The sequence below is a fragment of the Dipteris shenzhenensis genome, chromosome 32 (assembly GCF_047967505.1).
Source record: "Dipteris shenzhenensis isolate YYH24624 ecotype China chromosome 32, Dip_SZ_1.0, whole genome shotgun sequence".
Taxonomy (NCBI): domain Eukaryota; kingdom Viridiplantae; phylum Streptophyta; class Polypodiopsida; order Gleicheniales; family Dipteridaceae; genus Dipteris; species Dipteris shenzhenensis.
In genome coordinates, this window is record NC_141627.1 from 29,380,522 (window position 1) to 29,391,534 (window position 11,013).

The window sequence follows — 11,013 nt, forward strand, 5'->3', positions numbered from 1 at the left end:
TTAATTAGTTTGTGTGGGGGGAGAGGGGAAGTGGGATAAAGGGGGAGGCCGTGAATTAAATAAAGGGGGAAGGGGCAATAATTAGTCTCATCGAGGGAGGGGGGAGATTGAATTAAATAAGGGAGGGACGTGTGAGACATAGGGGAACATGGACAAGGGATGATTTATAATACTACTGTAAGGAAAGGGACATACAATATTACTTTATAGCTTGCTGGGTGGTAGGACTCATGCGTGGGAAAAAGAAGGTTTTGGGCTCAAATCTTTTCTTGAACGTTTGGGGAAGCCCCCCCAAACATAGTCTATTCATAAAATAAAAGCCCCTTGCGCCCCCTCCCTCTCTTACATAGTCTATGCATAAAATAAATTAAGCCATAGATAAACATAGGTTAATTAAGCCTCCATGCACCAAAACTAATTGAAACTTGGTAGTATATGCCTCCCCCCCCCCCTCTCTTACATAGTCTATGAATAAAATAAATTAAGCCATAGGGAAAATAGGTGAATGAAAGCATAGATAAATTAAGCCAAAGATAAACATAGCTTAATTAAGCCTCTCTCATACACTAAAATAAATTAAGCCATAGGAAAAATAGGTGAATGAAAGCACAAATAAATTAAGCCATAGATAAACATAGGTTAATTGAGCCTCTCTCCACCAAAACTAATTGAAATTGGTAGTATATGCCCACGATGTTCAATAAATGGAAATTCCAATTATATTACTCTCCCGGGAAAATTTTAACGTAAGTCTCTCAGCCCCCCGCTAGAAAGATTAGCGTAATTAACCCTTGAAAAATTAAGGCATATTGCTTTCCCTCCAAATAGTTTGAGAGCTCCTAATCACCCTCTAGAGTCTTGCGTCCTTTCCTTTCTCCTCTTCCTCGCTCTCTCTTGCTCTTGATTATTGCCTCCCTTAAATGATTCCACTCTCATTCTCACATCCTTTGCTTTCTCCTCTGCATCGCTCTTCATTGTTGGCTCCCTTAAAGATTCCGCTCTCCCTCTAGCTGAGTCTCGCATCCTTTTCTTTCTTCTCTTCATTGCTCTCTCGCTCTTGATCGTTGCCTCCCTCAATGATTCTGATCTCCTTGATCGCTGCCTCTGTCCATGATTTGCTCGTTGCGATTCCCTCCTTTCGTTGCCCTCCTAATCGCTCCTTCTCCTTTTTCTAAGTCGTCACCTTGCGGCATTCCTAATCGTCCCGTGGGTGATTGGGACTACAAGGAAGTAGTATCAACAGAGAAGAGAAAAGGAAGAGGGCAAGGCCATGATTAAACTAAGGGATAAAGGGGGGAGGGCACAGATTTCAATTAAAGAATAATGGAAGATAAGGGGAATTAAAGAGGGAGCAATCAAGGGGGCATTAAAGAGGAAGGGACGTGCGAAAGTTGGAGGCAGAGGCGGGACCACATTATAATGTTATGGTTATAATTAGAGATGTTATATTGCTCTATAGCTTAGTGGTAGAGCGCACGTGTGATACATACAAGATTAAGGGTTCAAATCTATTCTTGAACCTTTGGGGAAGAGCTATCTAGCCCCTCTTGAATTTCATACATAATGTGCACCCCTCTTAAACATAGACTTAAAAGAGGAATGTTGAATTTTTGTTGAGGATGCATACCAATAGATTTTCTCTTTGTGGAGCCTTCATCTGTACGTATTTGTACTTGGACCTTGTTTGGAGAGATGAGAAAACAAAAGAGCTTTTACACCACTCATCTTTTTTAGAGAACACTCTCCAAAAATGATGTCAAGACAATCGACCAAGATACAGAGAAAAATTGGGTCAAGTGCCATCAAATTGTCTTGTCTTTCTACAACAGTATGGAAACAGTTAAGTAACAACAAATAGAATCACGTTTCAATACACCCATATATACAACAGGATGGGCTTTTCCTATCTCACGTTTCAATACACCCATATATACAACAGGATGCGCTTTTCCTATATCACATAACTTGACATATGGAACAAGTCACAGAAGATCACGTTTCAGTAGACCCACAAGAAAGCCATCCACTCTTCTTGAAGAAATGCATTGCCAGTCCTTTCAGGATGCCTGCATGAGTACCAAGCATCACATATTCACCAAACACTAGTCTTAGACTAGGTTCATGCTTTGATGGTATTGTCTTCATACAAGGCTACAACTGAATGTTGTAGTTCAAATAAAAATTATGAGCTGTGAACACTTACAGATACGAGATTTCCAGCCACATACTTTAACAAGGCTCCTTTCCAACAGCTGAAACACTTGTGAGATACCACGTGTACGGCTTAAATGCAACTTCAAAGCCAATTGGCACCCTTCCATCACCATTCTTCTAGCGTTTTCAAGCCATCCCAAACCCACTTACTGATGAAGAAGTTTTTTGCAAGCCTCATATGTTGACCAACATATGGCTGCTGCTGGTGTATGATACAACACTCTTGGCTTTAAACCCTTCAAAAGTGCACCCGTTCCCTCTTTAGCAACAATTATCCTCACAACATTCCCTATTGAGCCACTGTTGAAGCGATCCGCACCATTGACCCCCTGCAGAGAGAGCAGTCTTAGAATAAATAGGAGCAAGTACAATATATCGTTTCTAATGAAATACGCAATGGTTCTGTGAAATCCTCCAGGAAAGTTCAATCATGTAGCCTATTCATGGCAATGTGCGAAAAACATTATTAAGTATTTAAACTTTCAGAGAAATAGAACTATCATTAATGGCAACGAGTATTTTCTCACATTCATCTTTCAAAAAATAAAAACAATCCTTAAGCTATTTCTTTAATCCCTCCACGTGACTGAGGTATATATCTTGCCTACCCAACAGCATGTGCACATACACATCACATATGCATGTGCAAATGCATGCACTGTGCACACATGCTCACACAGAGATGCATGCATGCATGCATGTCTCTCTCTCTCTCTCTCTCTCTCTCTAGTGTGTGCATGCGTGCACATGTGCGTGTGGTGTGTGTGTGTGTGTGTGTGTGTTTGTGTGTGTGTGTGTGTGTGTGTGAGAGAGAGAGAGAGAGAGAGAGAGAGAGAGAGAGAGGAGTGTTGCAATTCGACAGCAAAATATAGAATAAGTGCGCCTTGAAGCTCTCTACCTTGATTTTTAATCTTGCATTGAGATCCCAAACATTAACAATTTCAATGAAAAACAGCAACACAGACTTCGGTCATCACTCTTCTTGAAAATAGCCCTTGAAAAAGAAATACATGTATACTTACATATATGCTTGCATGCATACATACACACATTTCAGATTAGCTTAGCCAACCTTTGACCCTCTACTCGGACCTCTGCCACAAAGACGCATGGAAACTCCTGATTACATTTGCAAATTTCCAACTTTTATTCAAGGCATGGTACTTAACAAGCTTGTGAAGCCCCCCTCTAAAAGTGCAATTCTCCACCCCAATAAAAATCCACACGGACTTCCTCTCATTTCTAAAGATGTCAGAAGTTCAACACAACAAAAATGTGGTCCAGCACAGCCAGATCAATGAAGGTGAAAGGAAGTACCTGACATTGAAGCCGTGTCTTCACAACATCAAGTGGTGTAGTGACAGCACTGGCAAGTGCTCCTGCAGCTCCACCTGCTGTCAGGTGGACAACAATACCCTCTTCACTGGCCTTCTCTGGAGAGACATCCATCAATATCTTCTTGGCTGCCTCATATGTTGCAAAGTGAACAGCTGTAAATGGAGCATTCATGATGACTGTGGTTCTATATGAGACATAAAATGCCTTGAATCCCTCCTCCCTTATAATCCTCTTTGTGCAGTCAACAAAACCACCATAAGGACTACCTGTCAACTGCAACCGCTGCTTTATTACATCCATTGGTGTGAATACCGCATCACTTGCGGTTGTAGCAATTACCCCAGCTGCAGCATGAGCAACAGGATGGTGCCCTGTAATATTTCCTCCAAACTTCTCCTTGCACAACTCATATACAGAGAAATAAACAGCATGGGAAGGTCCTGCTCCAAGGGCCATTGCGCCTATTCCCCTATACAATCCTAAAGGCCCCTCCTTTTGAATGATTGTATGGAAAGCTCTCATCATAGCTGACTGGATTGATCCTCCTGCACTGGCCAGCATCTGCATACGCGTCTTCAATGTATCAACTGGGAACATCCCCATATGTTCAACCATCCCAGCAAAAGAGCCAGCAGCCATGTACTGTCTAAAACCCAACCCATCGTGCAGTTGCCTTATGTCATCTTTAAGGACTTCCTGTTTGATTGGCCCGATGCTACTTGATGCATGAGGATGGGTGTGTTTGATCAGCAGCCTCTCCTGCAATTCTGCAGTCGTATCTGCCATACACAGCTCTCAAAGCTACGGAGAGTGAACCCTTGGCTGTTCAAAACTGGTATCACAGCAAGGGAAATAGGAGTTAAAGCCAACAAAATGAGAAGGAAAATATACAGCCTAGTACAATCAAATACCAGGTCTACAATAAAAAGGAGAAAATGACAGGACTGCCCCATAATGCAACCAAAGGAAAAATAACATTCACAGTTCTCGAACTGATAATATCCAGTGCGCCCATAAAAGGGGATTCTCTGTCCACATGCCAAAGAACATTTTAACCCAATACTAGGTACCAGCCTGAAACTTGGAACTATATATCCAGCGAAAGAAGGGGCATAACAAGGAAGCCAGATGGAGGGGGCAGAGCAATTATGCAAAATTTTATTTTAAAGTCACCCTGGTAAACAATTGTATACCAGCAAAATCCCTTGGATTTAACCCTATATTTGTGCAATGTCTATACAAATACCGGGCTGTTTCCTATGCACACTCCATACTTTCACACCCCTTATATTTCAACCCTATATTTGTGCAATGTCTATATAAATACCAGGCTGTTTCCTATGCGCACTCCATACTTTCACACCTTGAACATTACTTCTTGAAATAATGTAACGTCCATCACTTTCTTCTTTTTTTGTAGAACAAAAACAACGTCAGCAACTCGTAGCCAATCTAGTCAAGGTTTCATTCTCAAAATTTTACAAAATAGGCGAACAACTATAACAGGTTCTTTCCTGCTGCTGAAAGTAGCAATATTGACATATCAAGATTACAACACCTTATGAAATGTAAAGCTTATGCAATGAACTAGAGTATAAAAATTACTTTTCTACTGTTCAAAACTCTAGAGTTCTTATATGTAAGTGTCCTTATGCTCCACCTCGGCGTCCTCGGCTTTTAGCACAGTTCTGCTGGATCATGATTGAGAGACCTCTCAATGTCAATGCAGAGCATAACTATCTTCGTGTTCAGAGTCTTTGTATGGCTTTTGCAATGAGATGCACTACAATTTCGGGGGGAAATGTATGCAAGTGCAAAAATTCCCCACCAGTTGGCCTGTCCTCTGGAAATGGTCAAGAGAAACATCTGTATTCAGGATGAACAAATTTAACAAACCGGAAGGAGGCAAAGGCAACAATATTGCACACATGATATGCACCCCAGATGTTCCTGAGCAAACTTAACATATGGGAAGGAGCAAAGGCAGAGATAGTGCCCCCCCAGCTGTTAATTCTCTAGATTGCCCAGAGGATTCTTTTAAATTTGAACAATTCCCTAGAATGCTTTTTCTATGTGCTCATTTATACTCAATTCACACACCTTCACTAAATATCCTATTCCCAACTTGGTTATCACTTCATGTGCATCTCTTTCCAAGATATGAGAAATTCAGGATTCACCAGGTCTAATAATATTATTGAGCACTCAGGAGATCTCAGATGTTACAAGAAACCTTGATGAATGACTAGTACTACTTCACAGAAGATATAAGAGAATAAGTGCATGCTCATGACTTCGCCTTTTTACCAAACTAGAGCATACAAACAAGCATTAAATGTCATGAATGCAAACCAGAAGTGATTGTGATGTAAGTGAGTAAAGGTTGTTTGTCAGAGTCAGAGAATTGAGACGCTGGAAAATACAAATATTTGCCTTCTCTTTGTTTTGCCTTGGACTGAAGCCTACTAGGGCTTTGAAAATAACCAGTGTAGCCTTCACAATTCAAAACATTCATTTCTTGGCTTCTTTCAAAATTGGCTGGTAGATTGTAGGACTACCCTTCACAAATCCAAAACATTGACAATCTTGGCTTCTTTCAAGATTGCTGGTAGAGAGCAGGGCTATGGGCAGGCAAAGACTCGTCCACCGCCTCTGCAACCAGCTGCCAGAATTTAATAATGAATCAGACTTCCTCATGGGTGGGAAAAAGCAGACACTTTGGTGTGGAGTAGTTGCTCATGCAATAACACAGAGATCTGCATGTTAGTGTGCATGTCGAAACCAGTTGAAACGTTTCTTTCGCAAATCTAGCATCATAATGGTCTACAATTGGACTTTCAAGTTTCCACAGAGCCACTGATGAACCTTCTAATGCTGAAAGGAAGTAGCTATATGGATTGAATGTGGACCTCCTAATAGTGCCGATTAGCAAGTGGACAAGTAGACAAGTAGAAAGAATAACAGTTCTACACTTTCCTGAAGCAATGAGGATATATGCAATGAGGCCAATAAGTAGGTGCAACACATCACCCTAAATGCAAACCATTTGGCCCATGACAAAAGTATGTAACTCAAGGATCAAGGTAATCAGCTGCAGATCCATCAGCCAGAGCTACTATTGTGTGACTTTGTATAGATTTACATTTCCAAGGAAAATGGTCATTTAAAAAAAAAGCTAGCCAGTTGCAAGCATATTTGACAAAAATCAGCGACAACAACTACGACAGTATACTCAAATGAAGATTAACTTGCAAAACATAGTTTGGGATTTGGGGGTTCTTGTTACAATCATATTTATCCAATTCATATTTACAACTAAGTGGAAGCAGGTTGGCTCAAATATGTTACAGTGAATATAGATACAGCTAGATCACTTGAACCCAGCCTTATTACGCCTAGATATTGCCACCATATGGAAGAGAAAGGTTGGAAGTTGCAGTAGGTTCGAGTCTTCCAATCAATCCTTGCAGATTTTGAATTCATATTTATCCAATTCATATTTAGAACTAAGTGGAAGCAGGTTGGCTCAAATATGTTACAGTGAATATAGATACAGCTAGATCAGTTGAACCCAGCCTTATTACGCCTAGATATTGCCACCATATGGAAGAGATAGGTTGGAAGTTGCAGTAGGTGCGAGTCTTGCAATCAATCCTTGCAGATTTTGAACAATAGCCACTAGCATGTGTTGCTTCAAACTATTATAGAAATAATCTCCTGTTGATACAGGGGTGCTTCAAACGATTACGAAAAATATTCATCATTTATAACTAATTTGAGAATTTGTTGAGGCAGACGTTTCTTTTCGGTGATTGTGTTGGTTCAAAATCTGGATACCTTAAAAGTACCTTCACTGCCCTTCCCTCTTTCATAACTCTAAAGTAGAACATTCATGAGTCACAAGCTGCAGGATTCTCAAAAACACCATCTATGGACAAGTAAACGCTGATGAGAGGCAGAGTCCTCAAAAACACCATCTATCGACAAGCAAACACCGATGAGCGGCAGAGTACCATCTATTTACAAGTAAACACTGATAAGCGGCAGAGTCCTAAAAAACACCATCTATGGTCAAGTGAATAAAAGATGCTCCAGACTTGCATCACAGTAGCAAACCAGAGCCGACGTTGAGGTCAAAAATGGCAATACAAGCTTTTATGAATTAGCCTGAGCAACCTGACCTGATCGTCCATATGCATGCTTAGTGCATCTTAAAAACTCTCGTGATTTTCTCCAGCTTCCTAACTATTTGAGGAGATGATTGATTGCAATTTGTACATAACGATTTCTCATCCTCCGCAGACCATTTTTAAAATTGGCACGGTGCCAGCTTGGCTCTTGAAGCACAAAAAGACACCCACTTGAAGATCGTCATTGAGCGTTGAGAAGTATCTCTCTCTCAAATCAAACAAAACAACGACCAAAAAGTTCGTCATGCACATTCTTAACCCTTTGTCATCTGCAGTCTCCAGGTGCAATACACGTACAAGTTTTCCTGTATTTAGTATAGCTCACCTCGCCAAGAGGCTTCCTCGCTTAGCAAATGCCGTCAACAGATTGAATTGGCAAAATGGAAAGAACTACATCGGTTCTGAAGCGAAAGGATGTTCTCTATAAACCCATGATAAGGGGCTTGCGTGCTACGCTAGGGCTTTTCAAAAAAAGCGATGTGCATGCGTAGAGAGGAGTGTGGCTGCCACAAGCTTATCCATCTGTAGTTTAATATCTTTTCGGAGAAAGCCAAGTGTCAAACAACGGACGGAATAGCCAAGAGCAGTAGCACCTAAGCATCCCGCCAAACCGAAGGACGGGCAATCATGTCACGTCGACCGAAATGGGAGAATTGGATTGACTCACCTTAACCATTGCTGCTTGGATTAGAGTCAATCCTCAGGAAGCTACGATGCAGACGTTAAAGCAAGAAAATGGGTGATTGGACAGAACACAAAGCAACTCACACATGAATTGTTGAGGAACGCTGCCGTACTTCACGATCGAGGTGTAGAGGACCCCAAAAAACTGTACCTTTCATCCTGCAATCAATGCTTCGCATCCTTTGCCTGAGCATCTTCTCTCCATATCCTCTTCTTCCCCCTCGCAGAATTCGTACAAGGCTTTCCTCCGTGGGCCTTCGAGCTAACAACCAATCCTTCAACTCCATGTAATGCTGCTATCATCGGCCATTGTCATTTTCACTTGCACAAACAACAGAAAGCCAAACGCTCTGGCAGACACTCACAGCGCTCTCGTGTTCCTTCTCTAAAGCGGATCTGCGAGGAGGATCCACAGATATCCCCTGGTCGTCTTCAGCATCCAGCGAAACGCAATTGTTGCTACGCCAATCATCCACCCGAATCTCCTTGGATGTCCTGATAACAGCAGAAGTCATCGTTCTCCTCCTGGCTTGCGAATTCAAATTTCTCCTCATCCAACTTATTGGAGTGAATGATGAATGGAGTGGGCTCGCCCGTTCCCTTTCAAGTTGGCATTATCATCGTCCCTCATCTTTATCTCCGGGAGGAATCGTCTACTGCGATCGTCGAGATTTTCTCCTCCCAAAGTCTTCACTTCTCGATTCTTCCAGGGGTCACGTCGATTGTTTGACACGGGAAGCTACATTTCACGGCGCTGATCGATTTTTTCGAAGGGACGTGTGGCCTGGGAAGTCAATACCATCACCGTCGAAGTACGACATCTGGCTCCTGCTCCACATGCGAGTGGAAAGCAGGAGCTTTGTCGATTGGGATGGCGTCTGCGTCGATGGAAATGGACGTCCTGAGCCATTTCGGTGATTGAATGGAAAACGTGGAGCTCTCAAACTCTCTAAGAAGAGTCAGTGCACACGCTCAAAAATGCTCCTCTCTACCGATGGAGCTCGTTTGTTCACACGCTTTAATAGAACACTACTTGCAAAGAGCTGTGTGTGTGTGTGTGTGTGAGAGAGAGAGAGAGAGAGAGAGAGAGAGAGAGTGAGTTCCATTGTCTTGCCCATCCAATTCGAAGCACCGCTAAGGTGCGTGCTCGACACTTGTTGCCTTGCCAGATGCCACCTCCCTATTGGCTAGAGAAGAAATGGCGCTTTGGTGCTCCACATGGCACCCTCCGAAATTGAGGGGCCATCTATAGCGCTCCAGCTATGGGGCCATCCTCTAAAACACCCGCTACCAATGGTGCATTCTGGGCATCGTGTGAACTGAGGCTAAATGGAACCTTTGGTGCAACACAACATGATTGTACCTAGTTCTTCTTCTTCTTTTTCTCGGGCAAAAAAAGTAATCTTATTCTACTAAACTAGATCCGGGCAGGTAGTTGTATTGGATGGAGAATATGTTTTAATTGAATTTTGTAATTTTAGCACATAAATACACGTTTTGATTTTGGAAATTTGAATTTTGCATATAGCAATTTAAATATGGCACATAGCACTTTGCATTCTGCATATAGCACTTTGCATTATGCACATAGTACTTTGCATTTAGCACATAACCACATATTTATGTGAGGGAGAGTTGGCGCACTTCCTCTCTAAAAAGCATAAGACCAAAGAGGGCACCCTTTCTTAGAGTTCATTTCAATTTACATTTAGCACAAAGAAATTGGAATTTTGCACATAGCAATTTGAATTTGGTACATAGCACTTTGCATTGAGAACTGATAGTACTTTGCATTTAGCACATAACCACACATTTGTGTGGGGGGAGAGTTGGCACATTTCCTCTCCAAAAATCATAAGTACCAAGGAAAGTGCCCTTCCTTGGGTTCAATTTAATTTGCATTTAGTACAAAGCAATAGTACTTTGGATTTAGCACATAACCACACAGTTGTGTGGGGGGAGAGTTGGCACACTTCCTCTCCAAAAATTATAAGACCAAGGAACGTGCCCTTCGTTGGGCATTTTCATTTAGCACATAGCAATTTGCATATAGCATATATCAATATGAATTTGGCACATAGCACTTTGCAGTTGGACATCATCATAGAGAATTTTGTATTTGCATTGAACAAGTAGCACTTTGCATTTGTAGTATATACAATTGTCTAATCTACTCAATTAAAAGAAAAACCAATATGAAAGAAAACTTTACCTTTTGAGCAATCAAGAATGATGGGAAGATGAGGTCACAATTTAATTGTCAACATAGCAAAGAATAAAATTTAGTGAGAACTAATGGTTCCTCAACTCATAGCCCCTCTGTGTAATGTTGCTACTCTTGAGCTGCATTTTATAGGTCCCTCATTTGATTCCTTGCTCATAAATGGCTTGCAATATATCGGAGATGCTTTTTAGTTGGAAGCCACTCTTCACAACACCGATTAAAAGATTTAAAGTGTTCATGTAGTCATTTTGCTTCTCAAAGACCCTGTAATGTTGGCAGATACTGCACAATGACTTGACCTAGATGACCCTCCTTTCCCCATGATGATTTTGGCCCTCCAGGCTTTGCCCCATTTGCGTTGGC

The 11,013-nt window shown here is 41.6% G+C and overlaps 1 protein-coding gene across 4 annotated transcripts; it reads right to left on the reverse strand.

Annotated features, from left to right (window-relative positions):
* Positions 1 to 2,010: 2,010 nt before the first annotated feature.
* On the reverse strand, positions 2,011 to 9,081 carry LOC147880582 (uncharacterized). Of its 4 annotated transcripts, XM_087370494.1 has the most exons (4): positions 8,068 to 8,278; positions 7,734 to 7,889; positions 3,532 to 4,384; positions 2,011 to 2,543 (listed from the first exon to the last, which is right to left on the reverse strand). In XM_087370494.1, the coding sequence occupies exons 3-4, from the start codon at positions 4,336 to 4,338 to the stop codon at positions 2,361 to 2,363; spliced, it is 990 nt and encodes a 329-aa protein (XP_087226620.1). In that variant the 5' UTR covers positions 4,339 to 4,384; positions 7,734 to 7,889; positions 8,068 to 8,278; the 3' UTR covers positions 2,011 to 2,360. The 4 variants fall into 4 exon arrangements, with proteins under 4 accessions (XP_087226620.1, XP_087226622.1, XP_087226619.1 ...); XM_087370496.1 differs by lacking the exons at positions 7,734 to 7,889; positions 8,068 to 8,278 and adding an exon at positions 8,578 to 9,081; XM_087370493.1 differs by lacking the exons at positions 7,734 to 7,889; positions 8,068 to 8,278 and adding an exon at positions 8,511 to 9,080.
* Positions 9,082 to 11,013: the final 1,932 nt, after the last annotated feature.